This window comes from Oryctolagus cuniculus, chromosome 6 (genome assembly GCF_964237555.1).
Source record: "Oryctolagus cuniculus chromosome 6, mOryCun1.1, whole genome shotgun sequence".
Classification (NCBI taxonomy): Eukaryota; Metazoa; Chordata; class Mammalia; order Lagomorpha; family Leporidae; genus Oryctolagus; species Oryctolagus cuniculus.
Genome location: NC_091437.1, coordinates 149,514,390 through 149,536,916, shown reverse-complemented (window position 1 = coordinate 149,536,916; position 22,527 = coordinate 149,514,390). Strand labels below are relative to the sequence as shown.

At 41.3% G+C, this 22,527-nt stretch overlaps 1 protein-coding gene across 4 annotated transcripts in view; it reads right to left on the bottom strand.

Moving 5' to 3' along the window:
- FAM91A1 (family with sequence similarity 91 member A1) overlaps positions 1-22,527 on the bottom strand; it is a 50,403-nt gene that overhangs the window by 9,066 nt on the left and 18,810 nt on the right. For 3 of the 4 annotated variants that reach the window (XM_002710763.5, XM_008255884.4, XM_051844794.2), the window contains 7 exons: positions 22,165-22,251; positions 18,901-19,033; positions 9,259-9,407; positions 8,199-8,333; positions 7,962-8,075; positions 3,501-3,573; positions 1,059-1,208 (listed from right to left, as the gene is read on the bottom strand). In XM_002710763.5, the coding sequence (XP_002710809.3) occupies positions 1,059-1,208; positions 3,501-3,573; positions 7,962-8,075; positions 8,199-8,333; positions 9,259-9,407; positions 18,901-19,033; positions 22,165-22,251 (841 nt within the window). Of the gene's footprint in view, positions 1-1,058; positions 1,209-1,623; positions 1,800-3,500; positions 3,574-7,961; positions 8,076-8,198; positions 8,334-9,258; positions 9,408-18,900; positions 19,034-22,164; positions 22,252-22,527 lie in introns of those variants that run through there. The other variant, XM_017341515.3, reaches the window with a different exon arrangement.

The following is a 22,527-nucleotide window of genomic DNA, read 5'->3' as shown; positions in this document are numbered from 1 at the left end:
GCACCAGCATCCTGGTTCATGTCCTGGCTCAATCTTCTGGTTCCTGGCTTCAGATTGGCTCAGCTCTGGCCACTGTGCCACTTGGGGAGTGAACCAGCAGAAGACCTCTCTCTGTCTCCTCTTCATTTGTAACTCTACTCTCAAATAAATAAAATCTTAAAAAAAAAAAAAAAAAAAAAAAAAGGAAGAAGAAGGAAGGAGAAAAAATGGTAAGAGACAAAGCATAATTTATAGAACTTGGAAACTAACTGGATGAAAAGAGGATAAAGCAAAATTAAGATTTTAGATCTGGGTAAGACAATGGTACCTTTAAGAGAAAAAGAAAAACTACAAAGGAGAAACTACTGTATCTATTTTAGAAACATTTTTTACAAATAAATTTGACTTCTGACACAATTATCTCATAAACCTAACTTCATTCAAAGCCTATAAATGCAAATGTGACAGTACAGGGCTAAAGCCCCTAACTTTTGAATTCCAACCCCAAGCCATCTCTTCTTTAGTTACATGCTTAGCATTTTCTCCACTTGAATAATTGCTATCTATCCAAATGATGCTACAGAACATTTCTCATCTTTCAGTGAGAAAACATCAAGTATTAAATAATTCAACATCCCACACAGTTCTGCTATTTTTTACAAAAAAGATTTATTTATTTATTTATTTGAAACTGAAAGGCAGAGATACAGAGATAGAGAGGGAGAGACAGACAGACAGAATATTTTCCTTCTGCTGGTTCACTTCCCAGATGGCCACAATGGACCAGGACTGGGCCAGGCTGAAGCCAGGAGCTTCTTCCAGGTCTAACACGTGGATGCAGGGGCCCAAGCACTTGAGCCATCTTCTACTGCTTTCCCAGGTCATTAGCAGAGAGCCGGATCAGAAGTGGTGCAGCTGGGACTCAAACCAGCGCTCATATGGGATGCTGGCACTGCAGGTGGAGGCTTAACCTTCTATGCCACAGCACCTGCCCCTCTGCTGCTTTTTATATATTAATATTGTGTTAAACACTCAAAACTCAAATTATCTTAAGGCAAAGAAGGCAAATATCAGCTAACCTCTCTCATCAGAAGCATCACTGAGTTTTCTACTTGCAAGTTGGCTAGAAGCATTCAACATGGTGATGTAGCCACAGAAATGCTGCAAGTCCACCTTGTTCCTTAATATTTGCAATGCTTTATGAACACCCATACTGACACGAGTGAACTCTAAGAACAAAGAGTTGATATCCATTAGTGAATACATTTATAATTCAACACAAAACACTTAAATATATTTTACTAAATAATTGTTAGAACTACTTTCTAAAGATTAATTACAATGTAAATCAACAACAGGAGTCACTGTGCACTTGCTCCCCATGTAGGACCTCTGTCCTTAATGTGTTGTATTATGAGAATCAACGGTAAAACTAGTCTTCAAACAGTACTTTATACTTTGTGTGTCTGTGTGGGTGCAAACTGTTGAAATCTTTACTTAGTCTAAGAGTTGATCTTCTGTATATAAAGATAATTAAAATGAATCTTAATGAAGAATGGGATGGGAGAGGGAGTAGGAGATGGGATGGTTTGCGGCTGAGAAGGTGGTTATGGGGGAAGAACCACTATAATCCAAAAATTGTACTTTCGAAATTTATATTTATTAAATAAAAGTTTTCTATTAAAAAATAAAGAAATTTAAGGTTAGGTTAAAAAAGGATGAATTACAATGTAGGACTACATGTGAATGCAAAATAATGCTGCTCACACATAACCCATTTACAGTCTTCAGGAAGCATCTGCTACAGCAAAACAAACTACCTGCAAAGTAAACAAAGAGGGTCAGCCACAGGCAAAGGCCCTAGGCCTCTCTCTGTGGTTCTGTTCTACCTTGAAAATGTAACTTTTGGGTTTCTATCAGGCAATGGATTGAAAACAAATTTTTTTATGTGTTTCAGAGAAGTTATTCTTACTGAAACTGAAGATAACAATGTATTCAAAAGTCATATGTCTAATAAATTATTTAGGTATTAGTTCAAGTTCTCATAAATATGTGAACTTATAAAAGAGAAAGAGGCTCTATATTCAAATATGAAGATACTTCGTTTTTCTAATTCCCACAAAAATGTCCCAAGGCAATCTTAATTCTTGCGATCATAAAAATTTTAAGATCCAGTTGCCACTACCCTACATCTTCAGGTAAACATTTTTTTCTTTAGAATGAGTAAAATATTAGAGGATTAATGGCAAGATTTAGTTGCAGAGAATTATTATTTCCAAATAGGTGCTATTTTGAGAAAAGAAAATGCCCCAAAAAGAGAAAAGAGGAAAACGGAACCCTTCTTTCCAGATTCTGTACATATTTAATCACAACAGGAGAAAGCATCTTAACCTTCAAACGAGGCTTTTGCAGTCTAGCCATGTGAAAAGGAAGGAGATTTGTATAATTCTCCTTTTCCTTTTCCCTACTTTGAAGAAGGGAGTAAAGCAGTATACAACATTTCAGAAAAACAGTAATAAGTTTTTCTACAAACTAACCTATGTTAAATCACTTGAACCATGCACTGCTCTCTAAAATCTGTATATTAGGATTCTAGGAACCAGGAAAATAGATTACAGTATAGCAGTTCTGCATGAAGCAGAAAACAAAAGTGCTCTGTAAGCGTGTTTTAATCAGTGTTCTCCTTGTGAACATATATTCTTTAATATTCAACATAGATGGTATCTTCTATGTTAGAAAAGAATGAATTTACTTTTATAGAAATTCTGAGCATATGGCCTCAAATGTATTGTGGCTCACATTTATTTCTACAAATATATAATATTAAACAGTGTCTCCTGCCTTGAATCCAACTTACTTGACTGAGCACAAGTTCTGCATTCACTCAACTCTTCTCTTATAGCAAAAATGAAATTTAACAAACACTGAGACAAGAAATACATGCGCATGAACTGTAAACTATAAAATAGTATGCAAATGTCCATCAGCACCCATTTCTAAATGACCTAAGGTGTATTTTAATTTAGAAATGAAACATGAAATCATTAAAATTCTAACAACAGTCCATATGTACAAATTGTGTGCATATAGAGACCAACTAATCAGCAAAACAACACTGAAAACTTTGCATTGAACACTCCGTTAAGCACCTGGAAAAGAATGTATGTAACATCAAGGGGGAAAAAAACCTTCCAAAGCATGAACTCTTCCCTGTGACTTATCTTCTCCCAAGCCTCCGAACAAATACACAAAACAAAGAAACCAAAAGGCTACACAGAGGAAGCCTTGTCCTTCACCTTCTCCTCCAGCACAGACTGCTATTCTCTCCACTGTCCCACATGGGTCTTCTCTCAGTTCTTTGAGGAAAAAGCACATGCCCAAATCCTTTTTTGCCTACTCTTTTAACAGCAGAACCTAGAACTTTAAAAATTTTTAAAACTCGCTTCCTGCCACATTTTCCACCAAACTCTTGGCATGATAACCAATTTTGAAAAGTCAAATAGATATAATTCAAAGGGTACCTCCTTGTAGTTCTGTTTCATCAAATGGAAATGGTATATGGACAGTTTCTCCTACCCCATGCAAACCATGTCCCTAAAGATAAAGAAACAAAAATTGAAAGGTATTTATGGGAAATCCACATTTCCAATAATTGATATTCAGACAATAAATAGTACTGTGCTACACGATGGGCTAGCCCATATAAATATTCCATCCAAATACTTTCAACAATGTTTTTATCTTTCTATAGTAATGACAATCTAATGTACACATTAGGTATGTAAGACAATGTTTCTCAAATTGGGTATACTGGCTAATGAAAAAAGGAAGCTGATTTAATAAATAATTCAGATATGAGCCAAACGAAGACTGAATCAAGTCAAGTGCGCTTGCACAGGGTGCACTCTAATTTTGAGACAGAAAAGTGGTAGAAGGAGCCCCAGAATCACATGGAGTAGGAACACAAAACTCACAAAGTATGCACTGAAAAGTTACTTGCTACAACATTATTATTATAAACTGGAAACAATCAAAATGTCCACCCATGTGGGATTAGCTAAGTAAGTTTGGTACATATTTTCAATGTAGCTGTAAGAAAGTGAAAGGTCTCAATGGACTAGACAATGGCGAGCTCTCCAAGAACTAGATGGAAAAAGCACAGGGCACATCAGCGTGCAACTGCTTGTTTATATATAAACTCTAGAAGGAGTCAGTAGGTGCTGATGTGACTATCTGATTTGGAGGATATGAAGTAGCCACTGAGTAGATGAGATTACAAGGGGAATGACAATTTTCTCTGTAAATCTTGTAATAGTGTTTTATTGTTGAATCATGTACATGTACAATTAAGTAAAAAGCTTTTAAAAACTCAGTCTACCCACCCTACATCCAAATAACATTTATTTTCATCCATTAAACACAATTAAGTTTGCTCCTTTGAATTTCTCCTGTTTCAAAGTTTTGCTTTCATTTAATTCCTAAGTTTGGTTTGGGATTACAGTTGTGTAAGAACAATAAGCATGAACAATTTAATTTTACACTTGCATGTATTTAGCAGTATTATAATGGAAAATTTAATTTAATACTGAGGATCTATTAATTTTAACTTTCTATAAGAGACCCACATATTACTCAAATTCAAGAAACCTTGACATAATCAAGAGAAATCAAACTCATTATTGTCCATTCTACAATTTGAATATATTTCTGACAGCTCTCTTCTATCCTATTGATAGATTTACAATTTAACCATAAACCAGATGCTTGTTATAAAATTATAGTTTTAATCAAAATTTAAATCTGTACTATGTTTAAAATTCTAGCAAGATGATTTTTTTTTCCATAAACTTTAGAACAGGAGGCTTTTTTTTTTTTAGAAAAAGCAAAACATAATGAACTCATTAAAAACACACACCATCTACCGATTGTTTATGTTTTTTATCTATGTTTTTTCATACCAAAAAAAAAAAAAAACCCCAGAAAATAAAACCTAACTTGGCTTGACTCACTCAATACCTCCTTTCTACCAGACCTCGGCAATCACAGCCTCCCTCATTTTACAGGTAAAGAAAACCGGAACTCAAAGACACGAACAGTGACCTGAGACACAGCCACAGGAAGGACGAATCGCCCTCACTCTGCTTCTCCTGCCACCAGCACCACGGCTAACACAATGCCAAACGTTTTCTGTCAAGTTATCCTCTCAGTCACCAACGATTTATAAAGATAGGAATTTTTATCTCCAGTTTATGGGTAAAGACACTGACTTTACCTAACTTCACCCTCTTGTGGCTTCAACTACCACCTACAGCAAATCTCTCTTGTCCAACTTTCAGAGTATTTTTCATTACCTGTCTACACGTCTCATGTAAGACATGCCAAAACACAACACAGCCCCTGCACCATAAAATGGCTCTTCCTCCCGCATTCTCTTAGTCAATACTACTGCCACTCTTCCACCTTCACAAGCCTAATATCCAGAACTCATTCTTCCCTCACTCCCTACCCTCCTCGGACATCTGATTCATTCTATTCATTTTTTAAAATTTTTTATTTATTATTTTATTTGAAAGGCAGAGAGAGAGAAAGAGCAAGCGAGCAAGCGCGCGAGCGCGAGAGCTCCTTCCCCAAATGCCCACAACAGCAGAGGCTGGGCCAGGCCAGAAACAGGAGATAGGAACTCCATCTGGCTCTCCCACGTTGGTGGCAGGGAGCCTCGTACTTGAATCATCATCTGCTGTCTCACAGCATAAATCTTAGCTGGAAACTGGAGTCAAAGTGGAGCCATGATGCAAACTCGTGCACTCCAATATGGGATGGGGGCAGCCCACGCAGCATCTTAACCATTGTACCAAATGCCCACTCCTATTAATTGTATAATTTATGGTATTTCTTAAATCTATTTTTTCCCTTCAGTTTTCACTTCTGCTTCCCTGGTCAAGGTTACCCCTACTCCTTAACTAGACTACGGTACATAACCCTGGCTGGTCTTCTTGCTTCTGGTGTCATTTTTCCACACAGTCTGAGCTCAGGCTGAATCCCCGCTCAGCATCCCGTAGCTACTGCCATCAGTCTCAAAGCCCAAGCTCCACAGACAATGTTCAAGTGCACTGCACTCAGATTCTGCCTGCTTCTCCAGATTTGTCTCTGATCACAACACCACCCTCCAGCTCATCCCTCAAAAACAGCAAATGGCTGCTAGGCCCCAGGGTTATGTTGTGCACTTCCTATTCATATTCATTTAGTCAACGAACATTAACTGAGCGACTACTATGAGCCAAGCACTGTGCCAGGCACTGGGGAAGCAGTGAAGAAAAGAATCCTGACCTACAACTGATTCTTGCTGACCCCTCCGCCTTCCTGGCTCTCTAACTCATCCTTTTATTCTCAACCCATTCTTCCTTTCTCTAAGGAGCTTTTCCTGAGCCCAACTCCTTGCCCAAAGGCTGAGTTGGGTACTTCTCTTCCATGCTCCCCCTGTAGATGATTCTATTCAGCATGAAGCAGAAACTGAAAGGGACTGCTGATGCCGCGTTTCCTTGATGAAGGGAACCAGGGCTGTGTATCCATATGAATTAGCACAGAACACAGAACAGTCATTTATTAGTTGAATGGAATGATGAAATCTTTATTAATGAACTATTATATATCAGAAAGTGAGCTACACACTTCATATCATCATTTCATTCTTTCAACCTCTGAGGGTCACTTGCCTATCTATTAGGTCACTTTCAACCTCAACCTCTGAGGGTCACTTGCCTATCTATTAGGTACTATTACACAGTACTATCACATAGTACAAATTGCCACCTCCATTTTACAAATGGGAAACAAGGTTTAAGTAGCATCACCAAAGTGTCATAAAGCCCAATAAGCACATGAAAAGAGGCTCAATATTATCTGCCATCAGGAAAACACAAAGCAAAACTGTGAGATACCACTTCACACCCACAAGGGTTGTTGTATTCAAAGTCACAAAATATCAAATGTTGGCAGGAATACAGATGGTACAACCTCTTTGGAAACTGTTTTGGCAGTTCCTTAGACCATGGGTGGGGAACCTTTCTTCTGTCAAGGGTCATCTGAATAATTATAACATCACTCCGAGGCCACACAAAATTATCAACTTAAAAATTAGGCCGCTATAGATTTGTTCAATTTTGATTCCAATTTTGAGTTTGATCACAGGCCTTCCATGGCCCATAGGACGGATGTTCCTGACCTCTGCCTCACACAGGTAAACACAGAGTCACCATATGACTCAGTAATTCCATCTCAAGATACAGAGAGCCAAGAGAAAAGAAAACAAAGTCCATACAGAAACTTGTACACAAATGGTTATAGTCGTAATATTCATAATAGCCAAAACGAAGACACGACCCAAATGTCCACCAACTAATGAACAGATACACAGAATGCAGTATATCCATAAAACAGAATATTATTTGGCCATAAAAAAGGAATGGCACACTGATTCAGACCATGGTGAACCTTGAAAACAGCTAACTTAAGGAAGTCAGTCACAATGAGTCCATGTACTTGAGGTGCCCAGAATAGATAAATCTATACAGATAACAGGTGGGCAGTATTCTCTGGACAAAGGGAAGAGATGAAAATAAGGGTGGTAACTAAAGGGTGTAAAGTTTCTTACTGAGGTGATAAGAACGCTTTAAAACTGAGTACATATCTGTGAAGGGTATACAGCCTAACTTAGTAAATCATATAGTATGTGAATTATATCTCAGTAAAACTATGAAACAAATATACTAATCACTTGGTTAGGAAAAGGTAAGGCTAGAATTAAAACCTAGGAGTAATTTCAAAGTCCATGTAGCTTCTACCTATACTACTAAAGGGCTTATTTTTTATCTCTACAAATTTCCAATTACTGATGTCAGACTACAACTCAGTAGAAACCTAGACAAATTATGACCTTTGTGGTAAAAATTCAAAATTGATAGTTTCAAATGAGGCAACTATACCTGAATTAAAACTGCAGAATGTGTTAAAGCATCATTCAACATTGTAAGCACATTTGATGTAGGAACTACTCCAGGATCATGACCCCAAGATGTTATTAGTAACCGATCATAACCCTATTGGAAAGAAATTTCAGAAATGACATTTGGAAATAAGAAAAAAAAAAACAAGAAGTTATTCACAATACCTCTCATCAATGTGTACCCTACACACATATAATTTAAAAAACAGTAACATACCTGAAATATATCTGGCAGTTTTCGAAGTCTTGTACCTTTGGATAGTAAGAGAGATGGCGGTCCTTGTCCAGTGATATGATAAATGTACAGTTTAAACCAAACAGAACTAACTTCTGGAATAGCTGGTCCAATATGCTACAATCACAAATGCAGTAAAATTGTAGTACTTATCTAAAGAAGTCAAATTTCTTAAGTGACAACACACAGTCTTATGAACAACAATGACCTCATTAAATGTTAACTGCACTATCCTTTTGGCAGTAAGGGTTAGACGCTTCATTACAATTGTTCCAATTTTAAACTGGATTTAGTAAAGCACATCTTATCTTGAACTCTGAAGTATGACTACATGAGTTTGAATCTCAGCTTCATCCTCAGAGCCCTATCACCTTCAGAAAGTTACTTAAGCTCTGACTCATTTTGCTCAACCTAAAAAATCGGCAGCCATTTGGCTCAACAATTAAGTTGTTGCTTGGGATACCCACATCCAATATCAGAGTCCCTGCATTCAAGTCCCAACTCTGCGTCCAATGAGCTTCCTGCTGATGTGCACCCTGGGAGGCAGCACATAATGGCTGAAGGACTGTATTAAAACATTTAGCTATGATTTTCATTAATCACATGCAATTTTTCACATCCTATGTGAGTGCTGGTTCTAGTCCTAGCTGCTCTACTTCTGATCCACCTCCCTGCTAATGTGCCTGGGAAAGCAGCGGAACATGGCCCAAGTGCTTGGGCTCCTGCCACCCACGTGAGAGACCAGGATGAAATCCCAGGTTCCTGGCACTGGCACGGCCCAGCCCCAGTGATTGTGGCCATTTGGCAAGCAGACCAGCATTTAGAAGCTCGCTCTCTCTCTTCCTCTGTCTATTCCTCTCACTCCATAACTCTGCCTTTCAAAAAAAGTATCTTTAAAATAATAATTCACAACTGAACATAACAATACCTCACAGCAACAAAAGAGACGATTACTGAGTCGCTGCTTCTGATATGTGGTATCTCAAATCGAGGATCAAGAAAACTGAGAACGAAAAGACAGCAGTTGCAAGTTGGTCTTTACCTGAGGGGTGCAGCTGCTGATGGGCCGGATTTCATTGGTGAGAGGCGCCATGGAGACAAGCAGTGTGTAATTCTTGTTCAGAACTCTGCTGCAGGTGGCAGGGTCTAAACCAAGAAGGCTTTCACAGCGCAAGAGATCCAGAGGAAAACCTGCATGTACAAGCACGCACACAGAGGCCAGGGAGGATGTGAAACAAAAATGCTGCAAATGAAATTCTGAAAGCCACCCTGAGATTTTAACCCTTTTTTGACAAGACAGGTTAACTCTATTAAGAAGTGCCCAATGTCCCAGGAGCCATCTAGGACATTTTGAGATTTAAAGCTGCTCTAGAAAGAAAGACGTCTATTTGTGTTTCTTCAGGCTACCTTTCTCTTTAACAAAGCACACTTCTTCGACCTTCACTCCGCTCACAGCCCCAGCCACTGCAGGACAGCAGCCTATTATGAAAGCTTAAATGTCAGGAGACGCTCTGTCCTCTCCCCCAGTTTCCAAACTCCACAAAGAATCACAGCCAAGTCCTCAGTTTACAGGTGCCCTACAGACTGCTGATCCGTAAAGCATGAACTCACTCAGCACGCATTTTATGCATTCCTACTCCTCATCCTTTTGTAAAACACCAAATGCGTGGCTCTCCAGAAAAAGATCTAGAAGACAGGAAGAAACCTCAGGAGATCAAGTTATTCATCTGCCCTTCAGGTAAGAATGGGCCTGGAAGCACCGAGCACAGTTAGTACAGGATCTCTCTCGGGCTCCAATGGCATTCCTTCATAAAACAAACCAGGCTCCTAGCAGAAATGCTTGATTCCAGGTCTGAGGAAGATTAAGTACCAGATTAGAGATCTCACTGTTTTGCCCAAAAAGAAAGAAACTGCACACACAAAAACAAAAGCAAAACAACAACAACAACAACAAAAAAAAACTAGAGGCATAACACAAGGAGAGAGCCAGATTGAAGGGAATCCCGACGAAATCTAAGACAAATGGGGCACAAAAATGATGAAGAGCTGGTAAAGGCTAATTATAGATCATTCAAAAAGTAGGAATTTGTAGATACATACTGAGAATTCAAGAGAATGCCTAGTCAACGCAAATAAAGAGCAAGTGCTGGAGTTGGGGAAAAATCACCAATTTGCAATAATCACAGTAAAGGATAGTTTAGGTAATAACCATCAATAGAAGATAAATCTAGGAAGAGACACAGATGAGAAGCATAGTATCAGCATGGTCTTAAAGCCAGCTCTCCACCTATCACTCATTAACTGTAGGGTAAAAAAGTCAACGACACAGTGCAGAAACCAGACAAAGCATTAACTAGGTGATCAGAACTAATGTCGCCCACGAAGGGCCGCTGGAAACTCTGTGCTTCCAGATGTCACACCAGTAGAGGGACATGACAACCACTGATATAATATTCTACTTTGGAATGCATATAGGAATCTAATAACGAAACAATCACCTACACCCAGGATGGGAACGTTCCTAGTAAACCAATAGAGGGACTGGATTCTTCAAAAAATAGGAATTTCAGGGGCCGGCACTGTGGTGTAGTGGGTAAGGCTGCTGCCTGCAGTGCTGGCATCCCATATGGGCACTGGTTCTAGTCCTGGCTGCTCCACTTCAGATCAAGCTCTCTGCTATGGCCTGAGAAAGCAGTAGAGGATGGGCCAAGTCCTTGACCCCTGCACTCATGTGCGAGACCTGGAGGAAGCTCCTGGCTTCAGATCAGTGCCGTTCTGGCCATTGTGGCCATCTGGTGAGTGAACCAGCAGATGGAAGATCTCTTTCTCCCTCTCTCTGCCTCTCTATAACTCTGCCTTTCAAATTAATAACCTTTGAACAACACAGGAATTTCAGAAAAAAATACTATTTCAATGTGTTCCAGAATAAAGAAGGTGAGAGGCATGACAATTAAAGACTAGGATGCTCATATGCTGCATCAGAGTGTGGGTTCTATTCCCAGCTTGGCTCCTGTTGGATCCTCACCAACAGACTATGGAAGAAAGCAGTGATGGCTCAGTAACTGGGTTATGGACCTCTATGTGGGAGACCTGGACTGCGCCCTAGGCTCCCGACTTGGCCCCGACCAGCCCCTGCGATTGCAGGCATTTGGGGAGTGAACCTGTGAATGGCTGCGCTCAAGCTCTCCCATGCGCTTCTCTCACAAAAATAAGTAAATAAATACAATCCCTGGACCTAAACCAGATCCTATGCCAAGGGGGGAAACACTGTTAAGAGCATCACTGGGCTGACAAACTGGAATAAGAAAGAATACTGTACCAACATTAAATTTTCTGGGGTTGCTCTAAGAGAACAGCCCCATTCTCAAGAAACACACACTGAGTAATTTAGGGAGCAAGACCATGATATGCACGATATTATACCTAAATTCTGGGCTAAAATTAACGATATTACTTTTATCCTTACAGTTTTTCTTTAAATTTAAGATATTTCCAAACAAAATGTTAAACCATCAAAAGTTTATGAATTATAGAAAACAGTTCTCAGATGTCAAAAACAGCACATGATTCATACCTGGAAAACAGGTAGGGAGAGGAGAAGGAAGCCTCAGTAGAAGTGGCTTCAACCATGTGCCATGTCTGGCTGTCTGTTTTAGCCAGTATCATCTCTGGCTGGAGCACAGGACGCAGCCAGAAGTTAAATGAGAGAAGTCAGGACAAAGCTTAGGAAAGGAAGAGGAGAGAAAAATTCTTTTTTTAAAAAAAAGATTTATTTATTTATTTGCAAGTCAGAGTTACATAGAGGAGAGGTAGAGAGAGAGAGAGGTAGGTAGGTCTTCCATCCGATGGTTCACTCCCCAATTGGCCGCAATGGATGGAGCTGTGCCAATCTGAAGCCAGGAGCCAGGAGCTTCTTCTGGGTCTCCCATGCAGGTGCAGGGGCCCAAGGACTTTGGCCATCTTTTACTGCTTTCCCAGGCCATAACAGAGAGCTGGATTGGAAGTGGAGCAGCCGGGTCTCGAACCGGTGCCCACATGGGATGCCGGCGCTTTAGGCCAGGGGGTCAACCTGCTGCACCACAGCGCCAGCCCTGAGAGAAAAATTCTAAAAGATTAGAGAAATGTATGCTTCAGTACACTGTGACATTAAACAATAGCCATGAGTGAGAAAATACCATCCAATAAAAAATTTGCACTCAATAAGGAAAGATCTTATTAAAAATGACTGGGGTTTGGAGAGTAGTATGGAGGGAGAGAGAAGACTGCAACATTGATCAAAAGGGTCTTAAGAGTTAAGAAAGGGTCTGGCACTGTAGCATAGAAGGTTAAGTAGCTGCCTGCAGTGCCGGTATATATGGGCACCGGGTTTGAGTCCCAGCTGCTCCGCTTCCAATCCAGCTCCCTGCTAATGTGCCTGGAAAGACAGCAGAAGATTGCCCAAGTCCTTGGGCCCCTTGCACACACGTGGGAGACCTGGAAAAAGCTCTTGACTCCTGGTTTCGGCCTGGCTCAGCTCCGGCTGTTGCAGCCATTTGGGGAGTGAACCAGCAGATGGAAGATTCTCTCTCTTTTCTTCCTTTGTATCTCCACCTTTCAAATAAATAAATATTAAAAAAAAAAAAAAAGAGTTAAGAAAAAAGTTTCTTTTGGTTGGACTAAGGAATTAGAAAGAAATGGCTATGAGGAAGTGGGAATAAAGGGTGGAATACAGGATACCAGATCAAAGACTGTTTTACCCCAAAGTCAGTCTGTCTGCTGGGAGGGGCCCTTCAGGAAAGGCTCTACACCAGGTCAAGTTGAGAGTTTGGAGCCTGGGGGAAGCAGAGAAGCTTACCCACACTTCAATCAACAAGCATTTTGTTCTGACTGGTTGGGATAGGCAGATCAGCAACTGGTTTACAAAACAAAGGAAATTTGGAGGGTCTGCTCTGGCCTTGTCATAGGTAAACCAAGGGGCACCTGTGAGTCAAAGTTACACAGGGTGAGTCCTTCCAAAACGTAGCAGGGGGTTATCCTTCAAGCAAAACTCAAAACTGTCAATGACTAGTATAAAAACATTTAATGTGAGGGTTTGGGTCTGGCAGTTTAGATACAGGTTGGGAATTTAGCATTACATACTGGAGGGCCTGGACTTGAGTCCTAAACTCCAACTCCCAATTCTAGCTTCCTGTTAATGTGCACCCAGGAAGAAGCAGGTATTGGCTCAAGTAGTTGGGTCCCTGCCATTTATGTGGAAGACCTGGACTGAGTTCTCAGTTCTTGACTTCAGCCTGGCCCAGCCCCAGCCACTGTAGGCATCTGTGGGGTGAACCAGCAGATGGGCACTCCCTCTGTGGATCCCTCTGTCTCTCAAAGTAACCAATCTGTTTATTTTATATATAAACATTTTATAAAATATACTTAAAGTATACTTAATATATATTTAAAATATATTTTCGGCCGGTGCCGTGGCTCACTAGGCTAATCCTCCGCCTTGCGGTGCTGGCACACCAGGTTCCAGTCCCGGTCGGGGTGCTGGATTCTGTCCCAGTTGGGGTGCCGGATTCTGTCCCGGTTGCCCCTCTTCCAGGCCAGCTCTCTGCTGTGGCCCACGAGGGCAGTGGAGGATGGCCCAAGTGCTTGGGCCCTGCACCTGTATGGGAGACCAAGAAAAGCACTTGTCTCCCGGCTTTGGATCGGCACAGTGCACCGGCCACAGTGGCCATTGGCAGGTGAACCAACGGTAAAGGAAGACCTTTCTCTCTGTCTCTCTCTCTCACTGTCCACTCTGCCTGTCAAAAATAAAATAAATAAATTAAAAATATGTATATTTTATAAATATATTTCATAAGCTATTTTACATTTTATTTTTTAAATATATTGTATATATTTAATGTATGCTAAGGTAGACAATCTAGAGAAGTCATGGTGGTTAGAACATGTTTTCTGAGATTTTTCTTTGTAATTTTGACTGCTTTTCTACAAATGTGATTTATTTTCTAAATGTTTTCACAGTGTTAGGCTGACAAATTATAAATAGTGGTTTGTATATCTGATGCATGCTAATCATAGTGAAAATACATCTTTTAAAGGACACAGATACCTGGAAAAAATCATGCTTATGAGAAAAAATAAGACTACATATAGCTTTTATTTCCTAAAGCAATGGCTCATGCTATTTAAAACCAAAAGATTACTAAGAAATTAGTCATTTTCACATTTGCTTCTATGACAGTATCACAAGGTTTCTGATTTACCAAGAATACCAAGTACTGCATGATATTCTCAAACTATAAATTAGTAGTTACATAAAAAGAAAAGTCTTTCTACTCAAGATATTTAAAACACCAATATTACAAAATTTCTTTTCTAAAAAAGACTAAGATTCAGTTATCAAGCTCAGCCGTTGTAGGAAGCAACAGTTCTTAACAGGGCAGAGCCTAAAAACTTCTCGCCCTAAGGGACCCTCGCCATGCAATGAAGGGCCTTCTCAAGTATTTGCTATGGAACTGGGGGATGCAGTCACTGGCATGACTGCTTCTCAATTCTTCTGTTTTCTGTGTTATGTGGTTCATATGAGGAGACCTAGTTTAAAAAGGCTGGTATAAAAAAAGGAAATTGTTCCTAAATAACTGCAGGTTTGGCCTTTCTGGGAGGAGTCAATCACCACTTAACTCTGGAGCCTCAGCATTCTAAGCAGGGAAGCTCCAAATGTTGCTAGCGACCATTAACTGTTACCCCCTCTTTTTTTTTTTTTTTTTTAAGATTTTTATTTATTTATTTGAAAGTCAGAGCTAACACAGAGAAAGGAGAGGCAGAGAGCGAGAGAGAGAGGTCTTCCCCAGGAAAAGCACCTGGCTCCTGGCTTCGGATCAGCGCGGTGCGCCGGCCACAGTGCGCCAGCTGCAGTGGCCACTGGAGGGTGAACCAACGGCAAAGGAAGACCTTTCTCTCTGTCTCTCTCTATCACTGTCCACTCTGCCTGTCCAAGAAAAAAAAAAAAAAAAACAAAAAAAAAACACAGGGGGTCTTCCATCTGATGGTTCATTCCCCAGTTGGCTGCAACAGCCAGAGCTGTGCCGATCCAAAGCCAGGAGCTTCTTCCTGGTCTCCCACAAGGATGCAGGGGCCCAAGGACTTGGGCCATCTTCCACTGCCTTCCCAGGCCATAGCAGAGAGGTGGATCAGAGGAGGAGCAGCCGGGACTAGAACCGGCACCCACATGGGATGCTGGTGCTTCAGGCCAGGGCATTAACCCGCTGCGCCACAGCGCCAGCCCCATTACCCCCTCTCTTAATGGTTAGATTAACACTTAACAGTTTCTATACAGAATAGGATTAGATTTACTATTCAACTCTTTTGAGAGTACACAGACTACTCATGATGTCCAGATAACTAAACTAGCAAATCAATAAAGAGACTAATGTTCAGGAAAAGATAATATAAGGGATAGGGCAAAAGGAAAACATTCAAGAGGCATGCATTCAAGTCTTCCATTCCTAGCTCTTCATTTACTAATCATAAAGGTTTTGATGACTAGATGAGCAGAACTGATTTAACCAAGGTGAGCTTCAACATCCTTATCTAAAAGGAGTTTCACCTGGCTGGTCACTAGCACTATACAGATTCTATGACAGGCAGGAAATGACAATGTATTTCAAGATAGCTATAACAGAATATTTCAAATATTCTAACCATACTCTCCATGAATCACTAAAAAGCCCCAAAATCCCAGGAGATTTTTTTTTCAGATATCATTTTTCAGTTATCTTCAACACTGTGCTGTTCTCTGTTTAAGTGCATGATCTAGTATTTGGTAGCAAAAAATGGCTGCCCATCAACAAATGCTTATCAATGAGTGCTGCAGACTCTTGGCATTTGGTGATTTAATAACCTTGGACAAAGAGCCTCGGCATGTAACAGTCTGTAATTCTGCCACAGCTGCATAAGTGAGTCAATGGACACTGAGGGAGCACACAGTCACTCAGCTGAACTGCCCAGCCATCCTCGCTCTCACCTAGGCAACAACTCTTGGGAAATGATAGATGATTCCTTCCTTAATTTTGCAAATTGAGCTGAAAAGACAGCCAGATGCTGATGAGAAAAATGAAATTAAAATTAAAATGGACATGACTGGGCCGGCGCCGCGGCTCACTAGGCTAATCCTCCGCCTAGCGGCGCCGGCACACCGGGTTCTAGTCCCGGTCGGGGCGCCGGATTCTGTCCCGGTTGCCCCTCTTCCAGGCCAGCCCTCTGCTGTGGCCAGGGAGTGCAGTGGAGGATGGCCCAGGTGCTTGGGCCCTGCACCCCATGGGAGACCAGGAAAAGCACCTGGCTCCTGGCTCCTGCCATCGGATCGGTGCGGTGCGCCGGCCGCAGCGCGCCGGCCGCGGCGGCCATTGGAGGGTGAACCAACGGCAAAAGGAAGACCTTTCTCTCTGTCTCTCTCTCTCACTGTCCACTCTGCCTGTCAAAAAAAAAAAAAAAAAAAAAAAAAAAAAAAAAAAAAAATGGACATGACTAAGAAACTGATGGCTCTTAGCTGGAAAAATAATGTTTTTTAGGCAAATGAAAGGATGACTGAGATTAAATGCAATGGTAGTACTGAGAATCCGTGCAGTCCCAAGATGCGATGGCATGGCCATCACAGGACTTGAGTCAAATGCTCTTCCAATGAAATCAGAATCATCGTTTTTAAAACACATTCCCATGGTGCCGGCGCCACGGCTCACTAGGCTAATCCGCCGCCTTGCGGCGCCGGCACACTGGGTTCTAGTCCCGGTCGGGGCGCCAGATTCTGTCCCGGTTGCCCCTCTTCCAGGCCAGCTCTCTGCTGTGGCCAGGGAGTGCAGTGGAGGATGGCCCAAGTCCTTGGGCCCTGCACCCCGTAGGAGACCAGGAGAAGTACCTGGCTCCTGCCATCGGATCAGCGTGGTGCGCCGGCCACAGCGCACCGGCCGCGGCGGCCATTGGAAGGTGAACCAACAGCAAAGGAAGACCTTTCTCTCTGTCTCTCTCTCTCACTGTCCACTCTGCCTGTCAAAAAATAAAAAAAAATAAAACACATTCCCTGGGACCATTCCACACCTCACGACCCACTGAATCTCTCCCCAGAGTTTCTGGTGCCATCAGTTCACATCAAGTGTCAGAACTCTCAGCTATCACAAAACTGAGAGTAACTACTAGAGCAACAGCCAAATGGATGCTGTAACAGATTAAAATTGCTACTATTTCTTTCTTTAAAAAGAGGTGGGGCCGGCACTGTGGCACAGCAGGTAAAACCGCTGCCAGCATCTCATATGGGCACCAGTTCAAGTCCAGGCTGCTCCACTTCTGATTCATTCTCTGCTATGGCCTGGGAAAGCAGGGGAAGATGGTCCAGATCCTTGGACCCGTGCATCTGTGTGGGAGACCCAGAAGAAGCTCCAGACTCCTGGCTATGGATTAGCCCAACTCGGCCATTTAGGGAGTGAACCAGCAGATGAAAGACCTCTCTCTGCCTCTGCCTCTCTGTAACTCTGCCTCTCAAATAAATAAATAAATAAATAAATCTTAAAAAAAAAAAAAAAGAGCTTATCTATTTGCTCTTTTATTTTTTAAAAGAAAATAGTAAATATTAGAGTATTTGAATAACAAGTTCCTATTTTTTTTTTAAGATTTATTTATTTTATTTGAAAGTCAGAGTTACTCAGAGAGAAGAGAAGCAGAGAGAGAGAGAGAGAGAGAGAGAGAGAGAGAGAGAGAGGTCTTCCACCCAATGGTTAACCCCCCAGATGGCCGCAATGGCCAGAACTGTGCCGATCCGAAGCCAGGAGCCAAGAGCTTCTTCTGGGTCTCCCATGCCAGTTTTGGGAGAGGACTTGGGCCATCTTTTACTGCTTTCCCAGGCCATAGCAGAGAGCTGGATTGGAAGAGGAGCAGCTGGGACTAGAAGCGGCGCCCATATGGGATGCCGGCGCTTCAGGCCAGGGCTTTAACCCACTGCACCACAGCGCCAGCCCCCCTATTATTTTCACACAATAGAATTTTTCATTCTTAAAATAATATTAACTTGGAGCTAGCACTGTGACATAGTGGGTAAAGCTGCTGCCTGGGACACTAGCACCTGACACGGGCACTGGTTCATGTCCCAGCTGCTCCATTTCTGATCCAATTGCCTAATGGCCTGGGGAAAGCAGTGGAAGACGACCCAAGTGCATGGGCCACTGCTACCCACATGGGAGACCTGGATAAAGCTCCTGGCTCCTGGTTTCAACCTGGCTGAGCCCTGGCCGGTGGGCCTCTTGGGGAGTGAACCAGCAGATGGAAAATCTCTCTATCTCCTTCTAACTATGACTTTCAAATAAATAAATAAATCTTTTTTAAAAAATTATATTAACTAAATTTTGGTATTTGTTCACCCCTCAGTACTGATACCTGCTCTAAATTCCATCCAGCTACTTTTCTAAATTAACATTCCAATACTTTTTGTAGAAACTAAACAGTTTTAGACATTACCAATGTTAAAGACTTGTGAGAAGAAAAGTACAAAAAGAAACAGTTGAAAAAAAAGAAAATTCACAAAACAAGGTTCTAGTTCTAAATTTAATAAGCTATCTACACAAAATGATTGAAACATATGATGATTAAATAAGCAGGCATGGTTTGCTTAGTTTCTTAGAAGTTTCCTACGGTCAGGTTTCAAAACTGAGTACATTAGTCATACCATAATTGGGTTGGTCTGGCTGTGCAGTTTGTGCAACTAGGTCTTTGTTGTGACGTAGAAACAGTATTGTATTCCTCAGAGTAAGAGCGTGATCAAAATATCTCTGTGCTTCTCCTTCACCAGTGCTCTGAACCTAAACCAAGAGAAAACAGACTTTGTCGCAAATACCACATTGACGCCACTCATTCTAACAGATAATCACATAAAGGCAAATAAATTTGCCCAGACAATACTGAAACAAATATAACCTCAACCTTGGTTTTCAATTTTATGCATCTATAAAGATAACAGAAATTATTCCAATAATTTTAGCAACTGAATAAAGCTAAATCATATTATATGTAGTTATACATACAATCTATGCCTCAAATAGGGTATTTAAAAATCTCTAAAATCCATTTTCTGCCTCATCCAGAAAAGTTCTCCAGTCTATGGTCACCAATTATATCTTTAATTCCTGTCCCTCGGTTCTCAATTTTGTAGTATCTGATTCGAAATAGCTGTTCACCATAGCTTACATTTATTCAACAAGGATATATGGAGTGCCTCCTAAATACTATGATCTCTGGAGTTTAGGACAGAATAATGGACAAAAACATGTAAAACCCTGCCTGCACATTTTAGGGCACGCTGACAGCACCTGCTTCTAACCCACAAATAACACAGAAAATGAAAGGCTGAGTCTACAGAGGAGAAGTAACTAAATTAATCTTGCATTAAATTAACAAACTCAACCAATTAGGCTCAATTAATATCAGGCTACTTAAAAATAGCTAAGAGACCATTTTTAAAACTAAACTTCAGGAGCCGGCGATGTGGCACAGCATGTTAACACCCTGGCCTGAAGTGCCGGCATCCCATATGGATGCTGGTTCAAGTCCCAGCTGCTTCACTTCCACTCCAGCTCTCTGCTATGGCCTGGGAAAGCAGTAGAAGATGGCCCAAGTGCTTGGGCTCCTGCACCCATGCGGGAGACCTGGAAGAAGCTCCTGGCTTTGGATTGGTGCAGCTCCAGCCACTGCAGCCAACTGGAGAGTGAACCAGCGAATGGAAGACCTCTCTCTCTCTCTCTCTCTCTCTGCCTCTCCTCTCTCTGTGTTAGCTCTGATTTTCAAATAAAATAAATAAAAACTGAATTTCAGAATAAAAAGTTTTCCCAAGAATGACTGTGGATAAATGAATATAGATATATGAATAAATTTAAAAAAAAAAAAGCAGGGGCTGGTGCCGTGGCGAAGTGGGTAAAGCCCTTGTCTGCAGTGCCAGCATCCCATATGGGCGCCAGTTCAAGACCCGGCTGCTCCTCTTCCAATCCAGCTCTCTGCTATGGCTTAGGAAAGCAGTAGAAGATGGCCCAAGTCCTTGGGCCCCTGCACCCTCATGGGAGACCTGGAAGAAGTTCCTGGCTCCTGGCTTCGGGATAGGCCCAGCTCTGGCCATGTGGCCAATTGGGCAGTGAACCAGCAGATGGAAGACCTCTCTCCCTCTGTCTCTGTTCTCCTTCTCTCTCTGTGTAATTTTTTCAAATAAACAAACAGATCTTAAAAAAAAAAAAAAAAAAAAAAAAAAAAAGATGTGATCTTAGAATTTGCTATATTTGGTAAGACTAGCTGAGGTAAAGAAGATAAAAACCAGAAAACCAAAATTTAAAATGTGCAGGGACCTTCTAAAAAATGTATTGGTAAAGTAGGATGAGCAATAAGAAACAGAGTTAACAGGCAATAAAAAAAAAGGGGGGCACAGAAGGAATAAGTATAAAGTTAAAAGCCAAAGAGACTAATTAATAAGAATACTTCATATATATTTCTGTACAAATAAAAGTTCTATGGAGGGGCTGGCACTGTGGTTTAGAGGGTTGAGTCTCCATCTGCAGTGCCGGCATCCCATATGGGCACTGGTTCAAGTCCTAGCTGCTCTACTTCTGATCCAGCTCTCTGCTACAGCCTGGGAAAGCAGTGGAAGATGGCCCAAGTCCTTGGGTCCCTGCACCCTCATGGGAGACCTGAAAGAAGTTTCTCGTTCCTGGCTTCAGATAGGCCCAACTCCAACCATTGCGGCCATTTGGGGAGTGAACTAGCAGATGAAAGATCAATCTCTCTCTCTCTCTCTCTCTGCCTCTGCTTCTCTTTAACTGTCTTTTGAATAAATAAATCTTTCTTTAAATAAGTTCTATGGAGTATAGGCAATGAAAAAAATGTATGGTCATTCTTTAAGATATAAAAGGAATTACAAATTCTCTCCATAGTACATTTAATATAGAGTCCATCATTAAAGCACAAAAGGCAACAAAATTACCTGTCAGGGAATAGAATGGGCATAAGAACTGCTCATGTGCAAATAACAGCACAGGACAGAAAAATATATCCAGAGAATGAAGAACCACCAATAAAGGGCCATCATGATTTTGAGCTAAAGAAAACGAGGGCTGCACTCATGAGGAAAAAGTTGGTTATGGGCAAAGAAATCTAAAGCATTCAAGATGCTAAAAGGGACAATTAGAGTAAACACAAATATGATTTTCAAAGATACTGTCCTAGAATTAAGAAAATTGAAACAAAAACCTCAAATAAAACTGCTTAAAGACAGTCCTATTAAGAAAAATAAAAGGCAGGCTACTTTTAGAAGAAAAAATCTATTTAAAAAATTACCCATAGCCGGCGCCGTGGCTCAATAGGCTAATCCTCCACCTTGCGGCGCCGGCACACCGGGTTCTAGTCCCGGTTGGGGCGCCGGATTCTGTCCCGGTTGCCCCTCTTCCAGGCCAGCTCTCTGCTGTGGCCAGGGAGTGCAGTGGAGGATGGCCCAGGTGCTTGGGCCCTGCACCCCATGGGAGACAGGAGAAGCACCTGGATCCTGGCTCCTGCCATCGGATCAGCGCGGTGCGCCGGCTGCAGCGGCGGCCATTGGAGGGTGAACCAACGGCAAAGGAAGACCTTTCTCTCTCTGTCTCTCTCTCTCACTGTCCACTCTGCCTGTCAAAAATTAAAAAAAAAAAAAAAAAAAAAAAATTACCCAGAGATTGTTATACATCATTTCTTTATTGTTTCAAATTATGTTAAATGTTTGATGAGGCAGACATACTACTTTTTAAGAAAAAGTCAGAAAGTTCATGTATTCATTTATGGTTAATCTGAATGACTGCCATAGTGTTAGGGTACAATACATGAGGCACAACACAATCAACAGAACAGCATAAAGATGTTTCACCAAGCAAGCAAAGGTTCCAAATGCCCGCGTTTCCTGTAACAGGCCATTTAGTTCTACCTTTTCTAGTTCTATAAGAAAGCTGTCCAGGGACTCATCTGACAGTTTGCCTACTTCAAACATCGTGACTGCATGACTTTTCAAGTTCTGCAAAAAAGAAACAAAATATTAAAGCTCTAGGGTCTCCCTTTTTATGCTAAGCATATTACACTTTCCATTATAGTTAAACTTAAGGTGAGGGACGTAAGGCGCTGATTTTCCCAATCACAAAAGTAACCCTCACCAAAAGTTACTCTATCCCTCTAAGGAATATAAAACAATGTCCATTGTATTTTCTGGAATAAATCTCGCAATTAGAAAAAAGACAGACAAACACTGAATTATTTTATATCTAATGTTTACTTTAAACTTCATGTTTAAGCA